The sequence below is a fragment of the Xyrauchen texanus genome, chromosome 4 (assembly GCF_025860055.1).
Source record: "Xyrauchen texanus isolate HMW12.3.18 chromosome 4, RBS_HiC_50CHRs, whole genome shotgun sequence".
Classification (NCBI taxonomy): domain Eukaryota; kingdom Metazoa; phylum Chordata; class Actinopteri; order Cypriniformes; family Catostomidae; genus Xyrauchen; species Xyrauchen texanus.
In genome coordinates this window covers 512,440-530,811 of record NC_068279.1, presented here as the reverse complement: position 1 = coordinate 530,811, position 18,372 = coordinate 512,440, and the positions used below count along the sequence as shown (strand labels likewise).

The 18,372-nt window shown below is 42.2% G+C and overlaps 2 protein-coding genes across 3 annotated transcripts in view; one reads left to right on the top strand and one right to left on the bottom strand.

Moving 5' to 3' along the window:
• Positions 1–2,574: 2,574 nt before the first annotated feature.
• LOC127643270 (transcription elongation factor SPT4-like) lies at positions 2,575–6,144 on the bottom strand. Its single transcript, XM_052125943.1, has 5 exons — positions 5,993–6,144; positions 3,459–3,565; positions 3,131–3,186; positions 2,998–3,051; positions 2,575–2,842 (listed from the first exon to the last, which is right to left on the bottom strand). The coding sequence occupies exons 1-5, from the start codon at positions 6,059–6,061 to the stop codon at positions 2,775–2,777; spliced, it is 354 nt and encodes a 117-aa protein (XP_051981903.1). The 5' UTR covers positions 6,062–6,144; the 3' UTR covers positions 2,575–2,774.
• Positions 6,145–9,985: 3,841 nt separating this feature from the next.
• Positions 9,986–18,372, top strand: part of LOC127643250 (E3 ubiquitin-protein ligase RNF43-like) — a 182,052-nt gene continuing 173,665 nt past the window's right edge. For both annotated transcript variants that reach the window (XM_052125917.1, XM_052125916.1), the window contains exon 1: positions 9,986–11,089. In XM_052125917.1, the coding sequence (XP_051981877.1) occupies positions 10,850–11,089 (240 nt within the window). In that variant the 5' untranslated portion in view covers positions 9,986–10,849. The remainder of the gene's footprint in view (positions 11,090–18,372) is intronic.

Sequence of the window (18,372 nt, the reverse complement as noted above, 5' to 3'; positions counted from 1 at the left end):
GGTTGCTAAGGATACACCTGGCTGGAGTCACTCAGCATGATTCGAACTCGCGACTCCAGGTGTGATAGTCAAAAAGTGGAATATTCCTTTAAACCATCAGCAAAAACATCAGAGAAACGGAATAACAAATCACATGACCACCACGTACTTCCCAGAGTTTGCCCCTTCATGTGATCTGTGTAGATTTAAATATCCGGGATGAATTTAAGACACTTCTTGCAGAATAAACTATTCTGTTCACCATCTGAGGGGAGACTCACACCGAGAATCTGACATGAGAGGTCAAGGGTCAATCAACACTAAATATAAATATAAATCTCCATTTATATTTTCAGAGTCTCTCTCAAACAGAAGGATATGCCGTTCCTCTGATCCTCTTGATTTTTCTGGGTTCTGTGAGCTAAATAGATTTCATGGATCTGCGCACAGGACAGCTGAAGTGCACCTCACCTCCTCCGCCAGGAGCCATGCCTCTCTTCACCACCTGCGAACACATCACAACATACAAACAACTGTACGAGTGCAGAAGAGGTCAGTGACCAGGGCCGGGTTTGGACTTTGGGTTTGTAATTAATGGCACCTGTAATAAACATGCTTTTTTTATATATATTTTTTTTGCATTATATTTGATATATCAGTCTTTAAAGTTCATTATCCTCAAGAGACACATCAATCAATTTTTATACAGGACTTTTATTATTTAGGTGTTGTGTTACTGAGTGGGCGTGTTTTGGCACAGTGAACTTGGGCGCAAAACTGAAACGCTTTGAAGTGCACATATACAGCCTACATAGTGAGCCTTTGTTATGAATCTGTGGTTAAACCCAACAGTATTCAGCTGGTTGTGTGATACCAACATGGCCGCCCCCATGAGGAGACCCTCTCCATGTGGAATAAAACTGCTTTTATAAGGTTACTGGGGTGGCTTTGGCTCAGGTGGTAGAGCGGGTCGGCCGCTAATCACAGGGTTGGCGGTTCGAATCCCGGCCCACATGACTCCACATGCCGAAGTGTCCTTGGGCAAGACACTGAACCCCAAGTTGCTCCCAATGGCACCTAACCCTAGCACCTTACATGCAGCTCTGACGCCATTGGTGTGTGAATGGGTGAATGGGACGCAGTGTAAAGCACTTTGGTAACCTCTACTTATATGGTCTTATATAGCGCCATGAAACAAGTGCTTTACACGACATGTTTCATGGCGCTATATAAGACCATGAAACATGTCTATAACATGCACTACATGGCCAAAAGTATGTCCACCCCCCATATGAACATTTCATAAAAATTTTTAAAAAAGCCAATTTTGACTAAAACAATTTGTCTAAAGAGATTGCATGGCTGTGTCGAAGGGTTGCAAACTGTCTTCATTTAGCTGAAATGAAGCCTAGTGTCCCGTATTTATGCAACAAAATGCCTCGGATGGACGGGCTTGTATGCGCCTGCAGTTTCAACTGATGTTGTTTACATAGCCAACCTTATCAGTTAGAAAGCGGTGTCCTAGTAGTTTTGGCGCTGTAGTGTCTAATTTCTTATTTTTGGTCAGTCTTCCTCAAATTCGCTCCCAGACCTTCTCAAATGTGTTCTCAACTCAGTGTCCCAAACCAAATCTGCCACACATTGAGGGAAGAGGGAAGACACGTCAATCTCCCTGTGATGAAGCAAGAGGGAAGCAGCTTTGCTTTAGAACTTCCGGGTGTGTTTTTTACACAGGCTCACGTCAAGGTTAGGAACTTTAATTTGGCAATTCAGAAAATAAATGTGTTTTGTGTTTTAGGTCATATTGTCCTTGATCAGCCATCATGATGAATGCAATGATGCAGATCTTTGACTAGCTGTGATGGCATCTGAGAGCGTCAAACCTGTACAGTTCCTGTGAATCTGGCCTTCTCACCTTCAGACAGTTTTCTAGTCCCACCAATAATCTGCTTGTAGCTTCAATCTGCATGTGCAAAAGCCGGTTCTCGCCTCCTCCTTGCCTATTAATACTGTTACACTGGTGCCGAAACCCACGAAGAAGGAGGGATGCCCACCGCAGAGTCCTTGACACTGCCGTCCACCCAGGTGAGCGCTGCTAACATCCGCCAAGGGATGGAGTAGCCAGACAGCATTTCCATGCAACACTTTCATTGCCTTGACAAACCCGAGCAACCATGCACTTGCACAAAAAGCATGTCCTTTGTAAAATAAAGGATTTTAAATGACTAATGATGCATTTATGAATCCAAGCACATTGCTGATCAAACATTTACACATACAAGCACCAATAATGAAACTCAGCAGTGTTTGGTAGAGTGATTGCGCCCTCTCTTGGTGAGAGGGATACAGCTGCAGGCAGAGTTCCAAAAACGGGCGGGAGCTCCAAACCACCCTGACTGCCCCTTTTGGAGTAACCCCGCCCCTTTTTTGGAGATATCCAGCATGCAGCAGTACCTACTTACTTGATCAGTGATTGTGAGACTAACAGAAAGAGAAAGATGATTGGGAAACAAAATGTTTGTTTATAAAACTTTTATTCACATGGAATAATCAAAACAAGCATTTCTCCATGGAATGCCCATCAAATGCCCATCAAATGCCCATAAAATGCCCATCGCAGCGTTCCAAATATCCACCACTTAGTCATAATGCAAGAAGTGAATACAAAAAAGACAAGTTTGTTGTCTGGGGTAATAGAAATGATCAAAGACAATAGCAAAGCATGAGTCACTAAGACTGCTAATGATGCCCGACTTGCAGCGGAAAATGGTGTAGCGATATAAACCGTGATGCGCTCATGTTTTAACAGCGGTGTCTCTGGACCGGTAGATGATGCCTCTGCTCTTCAGCTCTCGCACCACACCTGATAGGACACAGAAAACAAATGATCATTCATCTTCGTCACGGATTATTATTCGGCCAGTTCATTCTAACTGTGGTTCACTAGTTGTCCTAAACCGACCTAATTATAAAGGGCTTCCTTCAGACCAACTATGTGGCACTAAACAAGACACTAACCTGGAGGTAACCGGCCCGTTACGGTAACTGCATAAACACCTGGCTTGAAGTTACCTGAGAGAGCAACGAATCAGGTGAGCAAAGCAACTACACCTGACTGCAATCCATGATTAATGCACACTAAAATACTCACCAACTCTTTGCCATTTCGCCACCCAGCTGTCTTCTGGGCTCATCATTGCAATAACGCTGCGATGCAAACACCACACATTAGCTCAGAGTGATCAAACATGATCAATAGTTCTTTCTTATAGAGCTGTATGGACTATATACATGTGGAGCTCTGCATGAATCACCATCCATGTCTCATTTTAAGCCAAACAGCAGTTTGAATACTCATGTCTCTTTGTGTTTCATGCACTAATGTAAGTCAAACGGGGTTGGAACAACATGGCGGTGAGTAAACGATGATGGAATTGTTCTTTCAGGGTGAACTATGCAAATGTAAGAAATGCCATTACCCATCAAATGAAGAGCTTGTACATTCATATACCATCTCTCGGTTGCCCTTCATCTGCAGATATGATTCACAGTTGTCGCATCCGTCGTACTCAAACTGATCAATAGTCTGAAAGTGATAATTAAAGAAGTTTTCACATTCCTGTCCAAGTATTGCCTTCTTAATCTTTACAATTGTATTACTGCATTAACACCAACCAAACTGAAGAATTAAAAGCACCTGTCTAATATCGGCCCTCGTGCCGCCAAAACAGCGCCAACCTGTGTCTCATAACCGCATTCAGAGATGATATTGTTCTCAGCACAATTGTACAGAGCGGTTATCAGAGTTACCGTAGACTTACAATCATGCCACGCTCCAAATCACTGAGATCACATTTTTTTTCCATTTTGATGGTTGATGTGAACATTAACTGAAGCTCCTGACCCGTATATGCATGATTTTATGCACTGCACTGCTGCCACACGATTAGCTGATTAGATAATCGCATGGATGATTGTTGGTGCCAGATGAGCTTGTTTGAGTATTTATTTATTTTTAAAAAACATTACTCTCCCCAATGTGTAACGCCCAATTCCCAATGCGCTCTAAGTCCTCGTGGTGGTGTAGTGACTCGCCTCAATCCGGGTGGCGGAGGATGAATCTCAGTTGCGTCCGAGACCGTCAATCCGCACATCTTATCACGTGACTTGTTGAGTGTGTTACCATGGAGACGTAGCGCGTGTGGAGGCTTCACGCTATTCTCCGCGGCATCCACGCACAACTCACCACACGCCCCACCGAGAGCAAGAACCACATTATAGTGACCACGACGAGCTTACCCCATGTGACTCTACCCTCCCTAGCAACCGGCCCAATTTGGTTGCTAAGGAAACCTGACTGGAGTCACTCACCACATCCTGGATTCAAACTCACGACTCCAGGTGTGATAGTCAGCGTCAATACTCGCTGAGATACCCAGGATCCATGGTTTTAGTATTTCTGAGTATTAGGCAGGTGGTTTTAATGTTCTGGCTGATCGGTGCAGAATCAAATCAAATCAAATCACTTTATTGTCACACATGTACACAAGTGCAACAGTAGGTGAAAGTGTTGTGTGCAGTTCCGAGCAACATAGCAGTCATGACAGTGACGAGACATATACCAATTACAATAAACAACATACTTACACAACACAATTTACATATCAAATGTACACATACTTACACAACACAATATAATATACAATACACACAATATAGAATACACAATATACAATAAGTGGGAGTATATGAAATATATATAAGTAGTATATTGAGGAGAATATGTTGACAGTCCAGTGTGAGATTATAGATGAATAAAGTGCAGTGCTAATTATTGATCCTGATAGATCAAGAGTTCAACAGTCTGATTGCTTGGGGGAAAAAGCTATCATGTAGTCGGCTGGTGCGGGTCCTGATGCTGCGATACCGCCTGCCTGATGGTAGCAGTGAGAACAGACCATGACTCGGGTGTCTGGAGTCTCTGATGATCCTCCGAGCTTTTTTCACACACCGCCTAGTGTATATGTCCTGGAGGGAGGGAAGCTCACCTCCGATGATGTTTCTGGCAGTTCGCACCACCCTTTGCAGGGCTTTGCAGTTGTGGGCGGTGCTATTGCCGTACCAGGCGGTGATGCAGCCAGTCAGGATGCTCTCTACAGTGCTGGTGTAGAACCGTGTGAGGATGTGCTGGTTCATTCCAAACATCCTCAGCCGTCTCAGGAAGAAGAGGCGCTGGTGAGCCTTCTTCACAACGGCCTCAGTGTGGACGGACCATGTGAGTTCCTCAGTAATGTGGACACCGAGGAACTTGAAGCTGCTGACTGCTTAAATAAGCAGTTAAATAAGATTTAACTTGAAAATATTATGTAAATTCTACATTTGTTGTCGTATGCATGTTATCTTTACAATGCATCATCATGTATCAATCCAAAAGTAGAAAACCTTGTCATACTAATTTGCTAATTTGAGTACATTTCACAGCTAAATAAAATATGTATGTTTTCAAAGATGGTTTTCCCAGGATGCACTGGTCTTGAGTCATTAATTAGCTTGCATGGTTTCATTGTTTGCAAATGTATTCAGTTTTATTATTATGTTTGTTAACTTCTTGTTTTGTGAAGTCTGAAGTTTATTAACTACTCAAAATCACCCGTTCATAATCCCCAAAAAATATATAATTAGCGTCCATTCAGCTTCCCTGTGTCAAAAGCATTAAATGCTATACATTTTAAAAAGCAAGGCTTAGTTCAGTGTTCATGCTTGAGTAAATTGTACAAACCAAGAGTGAGTAAAATATACTTGAGAATTTCTAATTAAAGCCCCTAGAATTGTGTGTCCTGTACTTGAGAATATGGGCTGTTAAATTTCTGCGTGGAAATTGTTCGTTCATTATTTTTTATATTTTTAAGTAAACCCCACTCCATTTTTTTTCCATGTATAAATAATTAATTTAATTTAAAAAAGGTAAATAAATTAATGTGATGAATCCATCATGATAAATGCGCTACTTCACCTTGACTAAAGAACAAAGAAGACACGCTCTTAAATGACGCAGATCCTTTGGAACAGTTTCTAAAGACATTTCTGTTACTTTGATGAAATAAACTTTAAAGTACACAGAACAATCTTTCTATATGCAGCAGGGCGAGAATTATTGTGAACGAACTGTTGCTCACATCCGACGATGGTTAATGACGTCACAGACACGCGTATAGAAGATAACCGCCGATCACCTAAAGTCTCGCGAGAGCCGAATGCGATGTTCACACACTGTTTATTGTGTTTATTTGGAGTCCTACATAAACTCTATTTCTACCCCCTAACCCTACCATTAAATCTAAACCACAAACCTAGCATTATTAACAGCGAATTAAACTCTCGCGAGGCTGCCGCGGTTTTACCTTCTAGACAGCCCGATTAGACAAATGTAATATTTCATGTGGAATAAAACGCTAATATTGTGCATTTTTCAAAGAAATCCATATGGGTTTGAATCTCGCCAGTTAACAAATAACTACACAGATGTTTAACCCTTAATTCTCTTGCGAAAGGTAATTTAGAAACGTGTTTATCTGAGATAATAATGAACACGTGTTGATTATTTTCTATCAATAAAACCCATCTGAGGAATCGCACCTTAATTCTAAGCGACAACCTTTATTTATTAATTAATTAATTAAAATGTATTTGTATGTTTGATTAACAATAAAAAGTTAAATGGTATCATTTGTCAAAGATAACACAATGCTTAAAATCTTAAAATCACTTATCCATCATCAGTGATTCATCAGTAATTACTAACTACTAATTACATCTTATACAGTGTAATTAGATTACTCTGTCTGAAAAGTAATTGCATTACTTATTACTAATTACTTTCTAAAACCCTGATCAACCTCGACCAGATGAAGGATAGACATGAAGGATAGACATAAAACTGTTCTATTAATTCTTTCAAATAAGTCAAATTAAATATTCATGAACTGGCCGGAGAATTTAAAGGGGCAGCGTTAAATTAGAAAACATATATTTGAACATTAGACGTTAAATTTCGATTTTAAATTCACTTTTGTTTTATATAGAATTGTTCTGTAGTCTAGAGACGGTATTTAACGCAACTACATCAAAAGTAACTGTAATTAAATTACCCGATCCTCCTCGCCTCGTGGACGGCGGCCGTTCCCCGCATCCAGGCGTTCGGGCTACTTGTCCCTCGGCGGATGGCAGCGGCACTCCTCTGGGTGGACGGCAGTGTCGAGGTCTCTACGACGGGCATCCCTCCTCCTTCCTGGGTTTCGGCACCAGTGTAAAGGGGTTTAGGGAGCGGATGAGGCGAGAACCGGCTTGACGGTATAAATAATATTGAATTAAATAAAAACACACAAACATAAACACACACAGGGCAGCTGCCCGAAATTCTCTCTCTCTCGAACTGTCGTCTCCGGCCGCCTTTATCCCTCGCGCGCCCCATCAGGCTGATTGGGGACCAGGCGTGCGCTGTTCCAGCCCGGCCCCGCCCTCCTCCGCTCTACACTCCTCCCACCATTGCCTCAGGCCGTATTAGAGTACATATTAATAATATATTTATTTGGCAAGGTAGTGTCATCCATTATAAGCGCAGAGAGGGGTGATGTTGGAGGGTTCGAGGAGGCCGGCAACCCCCTTTACATGGCGCCCCTATGCATTGCATACCTTGCATGTATGGTTTTTGCGCCTCTGCGGAGAGGAGGTGGCCTGTTGAGCGCAGGGGCGGAGCCAAGAGCTTTTCAAAGGAGTGGCCAGGCAGGGGGAAGCAATCAGTCGGACTGTGAGTGGATACAATGACACGTACTTTGTCATGTAACTCTTCTGGTGTTTTCTCTGAACGATACAGGTGATTTAAAGGGACAGTTCACCCAACAAAAAAAATCTCTCATCATTTATTCACCCTCATGCCGTCCCAGATGTGTGTTTTACTTTTTGTAGAATTTTAGAAGAATATTTAAACTCTGAAGGTCCATACAATGCAAGTGAATGGTGACCAGAACTGTAAAGCTCCAAAAAGCACATCAATGTAGCATAAAAGCAATCTGTAGGTCCATACAATGCAAGTGAATGGTGACCAGATCTGTGAAGCTCCAAAAAGCACATAAATGTAGCATAAAACTAATCCATAAGTAATCTGTAGGTCCATACAATGCAAGTGAATGGTGACCAGAACTGTAAATCTCCAAAAAGCACATACATGTAGCATAAAAGTAATCCATACGACCCCAGTGGTTTAATCCATGTCTTCTGAAGTGATTTGATAGGTGTGGGAGAGAAACACATTAATATTTAAGTCTTTTTTTACTATAAATCTCCACTTTCACATTGTTATTTTGTTCTTGCCGATATATATATATATATATATATATATATATATATATATATATATATATATATAGAATAATAAGAATTTATTTCTGTGCGAAATTGAAATTATATATATATATATATATATATATATATATATATATATATATATATATATATATATATATACTATATTTAGTATTAAATATATATTAATTTTAATATTAATTAAATATATTTCTTTAAATGTTCAAGTATTTATATAAATAAAAATAAAATGATTGTATTACAGTAGTTTTCTATGTAATACAATAAACTTTAGAGAACCATTAAAAATAATGAGAATAGCAAATAAATCAATTGTAAAGTATCGATACATCGTGGCATTATTTGTTGCTTTTTTGCTCATTTTTAATAAAGAAAAAGTAATACTTGTATAACAGTAAATTTCACTTAATTACCATGTGAATTATATATATACCATATATGCATAAACATTTACATATATATAATTCATATGTATATATAAAACCACAAGTGAAATATATTGATGGATAATTATAATGAGAATATTGTCACATTGTTCTGATGCAAAGTGTCATTTAAAATTTTCCTTTGATCTTTGATCTTTTATGCACCATTATGCACATTAAAATGTCCAGTTCACGGACATATATTCTTGTTTTTGAGAATCACTCACTCATTAAACATGATTTTAATGTGCATAAATGATTTAGTGCATAAGTCTAAATATAAATTATACGTTCATAAGCACCAGTATATTGCTAACAGAAGTATTTTACAGTGTAACAGAGAGCAGGAATCAGATTAATACTGAACTGAGATCTGTATTGTGCTGAATTTAATTAAATGCAAATCAAGTGAAAATGCTGATAATGTGTGTTGTTTTAGTGATTATAACTGCATAGAAAATCATACACAGTGAGTATTTTAATGTTTACAGATTAAACCCCATTGACTTGCATTGGAAGTGTCTCACTGAAACACACATTTGTGCTTCTTTATTAAAGTAAAGATGGAACGAGTCCATATTAATATTGTGTTAATCAACATTATGTCACAAATGCCGTCGATTGAGATTAACTCAGAATATTCCTTTAAGCCTATTTTAATATGTATGCATGTCATTTCATTTTCAACAAACTTCCTTCAACTGGTTTTATTTGTGTAATATTTAACAAAGTGTAATTGATACAATTTAAAATATCTAACCGATTGGTTTTTATTCACCTGTGTTAAACATTACACCATTTAACTTAACTGGAAATGTATGAAATTTTAATTCATAGTTTTTAAAATAAATGATGAGTGATATATAGTTTTAGACCATATTTAGAAAGAAAAGAAAAAAGATGATTTAATTGCTTTAAACTGTTGCAATTTTTCTTCAGTGAGTCTCTGATAAAGAAATAAATCACTGATGTAATGACAGCTCCAGAAGTGTCCGCTAGAGGGCGCAGTTTATATGGTTTCTAATGGTTGTATCAGTGTAGTTCTGCTCCACCCTCATTGACAGTCATCAGCAGGTACACACACACACACACACACACACACACACACACACACACACACACTCACGCTCACACACACACACACACACGCGCGCGCGCTCGTGTGCACGCTCACTTCAACTTTCAACTTTTTCTGCGACTCTTCTGCACGGATAATCATCGCAGCGGCAGTATCACAAACTCCGGCAACAACGCGTTTGGATTTCTACTCATTAAACTAGTGGATTTCTCGACATGAATCTCTGGATTAGCGGTTTTAAATGGGACAAACCTGAAAATCGAAGAAGCGAACAGGTTTGTAAAGTAACCGCGGCGTGCTCATTCTAATTCATTTACGAAATGGAAATTAATCTTCGGGAAGGATTAAAGATCAAAGGGAGATTATCAGCTGTTATAAATGTGATTTTGTTCGGCGTTATCTGAGCGTATCATCTGCCTGGAGTGGAATAACACCGATACATTGTTGCATTGATGGATACAATCATTCTGCTACAACCTGTTACATTGTGGAATGTCGGGAATCCTTTGAAGTGGACGCGCGCGCTATAATGGAGCGATTATGACGTGACTGTATCGATCACGACGCGCGGGGAATTGTACACGTGAAAGAAATACTGTCAGAATATCAATAGTGATCTGTTTGGAGGTTCTAGTTGAGTTTGAAAAGTCTGTCAGCTGTCAATCATTTCATGTGTCAATCATGTTGACCTGTCAGTGATACAGCACATGAACAAGCATTTAATGAGTGTTATAACAAGTGATATAAGCTTTATAAACAGTTACATTGTTTACATTGTTAATTATATTCTTTAATCTGGAAGCACAACACTAGATAACTGCTGAGCCTGAATATTAAGCAAATAACCATAAACTCCTCGATTCTCTGGACACATTCAGTGGACTGCTTGGAATTTAGTCTTTTTTTGCTGAGCTCTGATTGGACGGGCAGCTTTTGGTGGACAGTGCATAATGTCTGGCCGGAGCCTGCCACTGCAGCCAGGACAATGAGGGTTCCTGTGCAGCGATTGGCTGGGCTCTGGCCGTGGCTACTCGTGGTCACCTTGCAGGTGGCGTTGGGCCACACCGGTCTGGAACTAGCCGCCGCGGTGGACTCCGAGCGATCCACCTCCAGAGCCATGATCAAGGTGACTCTTCTGAAGCAGGAGCCCACCAGCAGTCCCATCATCCTGGAAGGGGTGTTTGCCGGAGGCAGCACTGGCTATGCCGAAGGGAAGCTGATGCAGGTAAGTGGCGGGAGATGTTTCCATGGAATTCCACTGTTCTTCCTCTATTATGATTGGTGTTTAAGTGATGCCTTGACATACACACAATGGAAAAATGACTATTGTAAGAGGCATAAGTGGCCCTGATCTGAGGGAATATTGTTGTCCATCTCATCCATCTTGGTTCTTGGAAGCTTTGGAAGTTAGGCCGGCAGTAGGCCCAAAAATGGTCCAATTGACCATTTTCAACTATGATTTTGGAGCAAAACTACAGGTAAAAATAATAACCTTAGAAAGGTGTCAGCATCATGATTTTATTGTTACACAGAGATTGTTAGCTCTATTACTAATATCACTCGACTTCAGCACCACTTGTTGGATTATACGGCAACGGTGAGAGCCCAAAAATGGGGGAAAACACATTTTAGTGCTGTTTTTCCAAAGTTGGAGTGTCTATAACTCCAGAAGTGTTCATGCTATCTTAATATCCTTTTAGATGCTGCTTCAGAACAAACTTTCCTCTTTATATCTTCATTTTTAAGGCCCTATATGGTTAAATCCAAGAGATATTATGAATGTCCTTCACCAGTTAAAGTCCCCTCCATTTGAGTTGAATGACCATTTAGCATCCTAGTGTTCAAACTGAAGACAGAAGATGTCAAACGGGCTCAGTCCATCCTTGGTTGAGCCCCAGATCAAGACCAAGAAACCCCTTAATTTGTGACAATACACTTTCTGGTATATCCGAATGATCTCTTAACTTAGGGGTTTCTCGCAACTAGGCCTTGGTCTATAACCAATCAAGTCAGAGTTCAAAGGCGGCCATGTTGGAAACATGACCGAATCCGTAACAGCTGAGTCTGAATGAATCCGTGCATGAATCTGAATTCAGCTTACAGCTGTAAACTAAACGGCAAGCCATTATTTCTAGTGAAAGTCCGATATATTGGACGATATTTGGCCAATTTTGCCATCATCGGCCCATTTTAACCTTCCTGTGTCGGTACCAACAGATTTGCCAATGGATACTTAGGAAATGTATAGAAACAATGCCTGTTTTTAAGTAAATATTGTTTAAAATAAGTGTTCACGTCACATCAGAAATGCCGTCGAACATGTCATTTCCTGTTGTGAACTTGTATTATGTATTTTGGGATTTATATAGGTCATCGGCCATCCTGCTGTCTAGATATCAGTGTCGGCATCGGCCATTGAACAACCCTACACAACTATGAAAACGATGCGGTTGCAGCTCTTAATTTATAGATATATTTGGACTCGAAACCGTACCAACCAAACCAACCTCGAGCCCGAACTCGAAGACCCCAACTCTACGAAACGCATGTGTGAACTTGATGTTAACTGACCTCATACTAAAATGACCTTGGGTGGTTAAAACCCATTGAGCAATGAGTTCTGAGAAGAGCTCGTTTGCACACTTGCTTTGATGGCTAATGCAATAAGACTCATTTTTAAGTGTCTAAATTTGGTCTAATGTTTTAGAATATGTCGATATGGATTTGACGCTCCGTCACTGTCATTGCTCACTGAATCAGTCTATCTTTGAGTCATCTTATTGAACTTGTGAAAGCATTTGCTGCCTCATATTCTGCTGCTCTTCTGAGACTAGAAGCACTCATTTGGTGTTTGGATGCTTTCTGTTGCTTTTCTCACATGGAAAGTCATCGTATGCGTTGCTGTGATTGCAAAGATCTCCACCCAAGCCTGATCGGAGGTGATAGATGTGTGGTCTTGTTAACTGGTCTGTTCTCTAAGGCCATAATGCCAGATGTTCAGTCTTTTGAAGGTCTCGAGCGGTGCAGCTCTCAATCCTGATAAAGCCAGAGGGGATGCGCTAACTGTAAATGTATCTTGAAAGCTCCCCCCCTCCCCAAATAGACCGAGACCAATGCCTTGTTTCTCACGTTTGTGATTGTGAGTGTACGACAAGAACTTGTTCAAACAAACCTAGAAGCTAAAGGTGTGTTTGTGAGTGGTAGCAAAGCTGTTCTGCTGCAGTATAGCACCAGGAATCATGTGACGTTATTTAACGTGCAGAGAAAAGCCTTCCAGTTTTTTTAAGTAAACGCTAAATGATCATTTGTTTTGGCAGGTTGTGACTAGATTTTTATATTTTCTGGTGTTGCCACAATGCAAGGATGTTGTGGTTGGTTGCCATAGCATTGCTCTGTGGTTGCTATGGTGTTCTGGGTGGGTTTTAGTGTGCTGCTCTGTGGTTGCTATGGTGATCTGGGTGGTTTTTAGTGTGCTGCTCTGTGGTTGCTAAGGTTTTCTGGGTGGGTTTTAGTCTGCTACTCTGTGGTTGCTATGGTGATCTGGGTGGTTTTTAGTGTGCTGCTCTGTGGTTGCTAAGGTGTTCTGGGTGGGTTTTAGTCTGCTGCTCTGTGGTTGCTATGGTGTTCTGGGTGGGTTTTAGTCTGCTGCTCTGTGGTTGCTATGGTGTTCTGGGTGGGTTTTAGTCTGCTGCTCTGTGGTTGCTAAGGTGTTCTGAGTGGTTTTTAGTGTGCTGCTCTGTGGTTGCTAAGGTGTTCTGGGTGGGTTTTAGTCTGCTGCTCTGTGGTTGCTATGGTGATCTGGGTGGGTTTTAGTGTGCTGCTCTGTGGTTGCTATGGTGATCAGGGTGGGTTTTAGTGTGCTGCTCTGTGGTTGCTAAGGTGATCTGGCTGAGTTTTATTATGCTGCTCTGTGGTTGCTATGGTGATCTGGGTGGGTTTTATTCTGCTGCTCTGTGGTTGCTATGGTGTTCTGGGTGGGTTTTATTCTGCTGCTCTGTGGTTGCTATGGTGTTCTGGGTGGGTTTTAGTCTGCTGCTCTGTGGTTGCTATGGTGTTCTGGGTGGGTTTTAGTCTGCTGCTCTGTGGTTGCTATGGTGATCTGGGTGGGTTTTAGTGTGCTGCTCTGTGGTTGCTATGGTGATCTGGGTGGGTTTTAGTGTGCTGCTCTGTGGTTGCTAAGGTGATCTGGGTGGTTTTTAGTGTGCTGCGCTGTGGTTGCTATGGTGTTCTGGGTGGGTTTTAGTCTGCTGCTCTGTGGTTGCTATGGTGTTCTGGGTGGGTTTTAGTGTGCTGCTCTGTGGTTGCTATGGTGATCTGGATGGTTTTTAGTGTGCTGCTCTGTGGTTGCTAAGGTTTTTTGGGTGGGTTTTAGTCTGCTGCTCTGTGGTTTCTATGGTGTTCTGGGTGGGTTTTAGTCTGCTGCTTTGTGGTTGCTATGGTGTTCTGGGTGGTTTTTAGTGTGCTGCTCTGTGGTTGCTATGGTGATCTGGGTGGGTTTTAGTGTGCTGCTCTGTGGTTGCTATGGTGATCTGGGTGGGATTTAGTCTGCTGCTCTGTGGTTGCTATGGTGATCTGGGTGGGTTTTAGTCTGCTGCTCTGTGGTTGCTATGGTGTTCTGGGTGGGTTTTAGTCTGCTGCTCTGTGGTTGCTATGGTGATCTGGGTGGGTTTTAGTGTGCTGCTCTGTGGTTGCAATGGTGATCTGGGTGGGTTTTAGTGTGCTGCTCTGTGGTTGCTAAGGTGATCTGGGTGGGTTTTAGTCTGCTGCTCTGTGGTTGCTATGGTGATCTGGGTGGGTTTTAGTCTGCTGCTCTGTGGTTGCTCTGGTGTTCTGAGTGGTTTTTAGTCTGCTGCTCTGTGGTTGCTAAGGTGTTCTGGGTGGGTTTTAGTGTGCTGCTCTGTGGTTGCTATGGTGATCTGGGTGGTTTTTAGTGTGCTGCTCTGTGGTTGCTATGGTGATCTGGGTGGTTTTTAGTGTGCTGCTCTGTGGTTGCTATGGTGATCTGGGTGGTTTTTAGTGTGCTGCTCTGTGGTTGCTATGGTGATCTGGGTGGTTGCGCACTGGCCCTGGTCAAAACAGCCAAAGTGTCTTTGATGTTCTGGTCTCGACTAGGGCTGGGCGATTATGGCCAAAATTGTTATCGCGGTAATCTTTTCCATAGTTCGATATCGACATTTACACATTGCACTTTCTTTTTTTTTATTTCAAAGTTAACGGAAAGAAGAAAACAACATAAATTCTAAACAGTCAAAATAGTGTCTATAAAACTGCACAGGGGGTCCAGAGATGGCCAAATCAGTGGGGTCTGCGGGATCTTTTACCAATTTTACCGTGTTTTACCGTTTCTCAATTGAAAATGAAGGTTTAAAGATCGTCTGTTTGTTCATAGTGACAGCAGTCCAGTATTTGTTGGAATATTTTTACATTAAAATTAAATATTTTGTATATTTCTTTAGATTCAGATACTCCAGTATGGGGCATAGAAGCCCTTGTGACTGTGGAATGATGCTGAATGTGGGTTCAGGGGTGTCCCGAGAGAACATTTACAAAACAATTGTATATTTTCGTTAAAGTGAGAGACTCGTCGACCAACTAGTAATTTTAGTCTTTCCTTTTCCATTCCAGACATCTCATTAGTTCACAAAATTAGAACCGATTTGTTTATTGGATTTGTTTATTATTAAAGGCTCATATCATGCTGATTAATAAAGATACATTTCAAAGGGACAAACGTTTTGGTCTAAAAGCTGCTTTGAAACCACATTAACTCGCGTGGCGCTTCATGTAGATGACAGCCGCTCCAACCCCGGGTGAACCGGAGTCAAACCTTCGACCCCCAGCGGGCAGAACGCCCCTCCACTTTTCTGGCAGCAAATGGGGACACTCCTCCACCCCTGGCAGCGGCCCTACCACTCCGGGCGGTCGGAGAGTTTTGTCTCTCCTCCCCTCGTGGACGGCGGTCTCCCTCGACCCCTCCGCGTCTCTTGGGACAGCAGGGCACTCCTCCACCCCCAGCAGCGGCTCCCTTGCTCCAGGCGGTCGGGGTATCCAGTCCCCACTTGCCCCGCGGACAGCGGCCGTTCCCCGCATCCGGGCGGTCGGGCTACTCCGAGATTACAGTGCAGAAAGATCAGATCTGTCGCGCTCTTCACTAGAGACGATGAGAGGACGCAACCATTGTCATGAAGTCTTGCGGTGCGGATGGAATCAATCCAGTGTCCGACGTAGCCTAATCGTTAGCAAGGCAGCTAGCATTAGCAAGTTCATACAGTCTGACCCTACGTTACCACTGGCGCGTTGATCGAAGCTGAGAGCGTTTTCTATGAAAGCCGAGCGTCATGCTAGCAAGGTGGATCGTAGGATTGGCAGCGGTGCGGAGCGACTCTCTCCTAGCGCTGTGAGCGCCTTTGAGCGGATTTCTTCCACCCCAGTGGAAACGCAGCCTGAGAAAGCCGAACTGCTTGTGTTTTAGCGACACACAGTAAATATCGAAAATTCCTCAAAAGCTTATCTTGGATTTTCTTTATCGTGATGTATATCGATATCGTTTTATCGCCCAGCCCCAGTCTCGAGATAGGTATGCTCGGGTCAATCGACTCCTTTAGTAAAACCAACAACAACAATGACAAAATTTTTTTTCCTCCTTAGCCAGGTTCAAAAGTCTGATTCATGGTCTGAAATTAATATTTGAAAAATGTACCAACCAGTCTGAATTTTTTAAATTACTAATCAGAAGTGTTTTATTTTTTTTCTCCCCAATTTGTAACGCCCAATTCCCAATGCGCTCTAAGTCCTCATGGTGGCATAGTGACTCGCCTCAATCCCGTTAAGAGACCGTCAATCTGCGCATCTAATCAAGTGGCATGTTGAGCGTGTTACCACGGAGACGTAGTGCGTGTGGAGACTTCACGCTATTCTCCACGGCATCCACACACAATTCACCACACCAAGAGCAAGTAGTGACCACAAGGAGGTTACCCCATGTGACTCTATCCTCCCTAGCAACCAGGCCAGTTTGGTTACCCCATGTGACTCTACCCTCCCTAGCAACCGGGCCAATTTGGTTACCCCATGTGACTCTACCCTCCCTAGCAACCGGGCCAATTTGGTTACCCCATGTGACTCTACCCTCCCTAGCAACCGGGCCAATTTGGTTACCCCATGTGACTCTACCCTCCCTAGCAACCGGCCAATTTGGTTACCCCATGTGACTCTACCCTCCCTAGCAACTGGGCCAATTTGGTTATCCCATGTGCCTCTACCCTCCCTAGCAACCGGGCCAATTTGGTTGTTAAGGAGACCTGACTGGAGTCACTCAGCACGCCCTGGGTTCAAACTCGTGACTCCAGGAGAAGTGGGGTTTTTTGAAGAACATGAGAGACAAGAAAAAGCAAGTTTAAAAGCTGGTTGTGCCATAGTTGTTGATTCACTATAAAATAGCCCCCTTGAGATCAAAAGTGCAGCGTGGTACATTACTTACCTGCTGTGAGACACCGATATTATACAATGGAAAACTTGTTTGACCATTTTATTGCATGCACCACCAGATTGGTGTGTGGCACTGGAAATGAACCTGCCAAATAGAACACGTGCTTAATTTCGCACCCCAGTCTGATTGCTTGGAAAAGGAAAAGCAAACATCTACTAAACAAGCCGCACAATCATTCATTCCAGAGCAAGCACTACTAACTAGTATCTACATGTAAAATCTAAATTGTGAGGGCAAGCCCATGCAGAAGAGTGTTGTGGTTACAGATCTAGGTTAATAACCCAAAGGTTAAAGGTTCAAGCCCTGGAAGGGGCGCTTCATAACCTGGTCTCCATTGCATCCGTGAGTGGGATTCTTAACCTTGAGTAATCAATTGCAATTGAATTTGTGCACATTGCACTGGATCAGAGACGTCTGCAGGTGATGCATAACTAACTATCACGACTATACAGTTGGGTGCATGTGTATTGGATAGAACTGCATCACTCTCTTTACCGTGAGCGTGTCGCACAGATGCTTTTTGTAGCAGCGCCAACCTGTTGCAACAGGCCTGGGTTGCCTTGGCGCTTTGTCCTCCTGCTAATGTTCCCTTCCTCTAGGGGACACGGTGATAGAAGCAGGTGGGGGCATAGAGGACGTTTCTGTCTTTACTTTCTGGACGTACCGTATGAATCCCACATTAAGGGTTTTATCTCTTATATTTTTGGAGAAGAATGAGATTATGCGTTATCTGCAGTGTGTTATTATGCTGTAAATCAAATGATGCCATGCACTCATGCTGGGCGATGTAATGTTTTTGGTGTTTTGATGGTATCCAATGTATTTATGTAGTATCGTTTCAATCGCGGCTGAGCAAAATGGTAGAAAAAGTATTGCAGTTCCAGCGAGTTCCAGCGATATTTATGATGCTGCTTTCGTTTATATCAGCAGTAAAGATGGCTCTTCTACACACCGACCTTGAATTAAACCTCAAATTTATAAAAATTGGCCCGGTTGCTAGGGAGGGTAGAGTCACATGT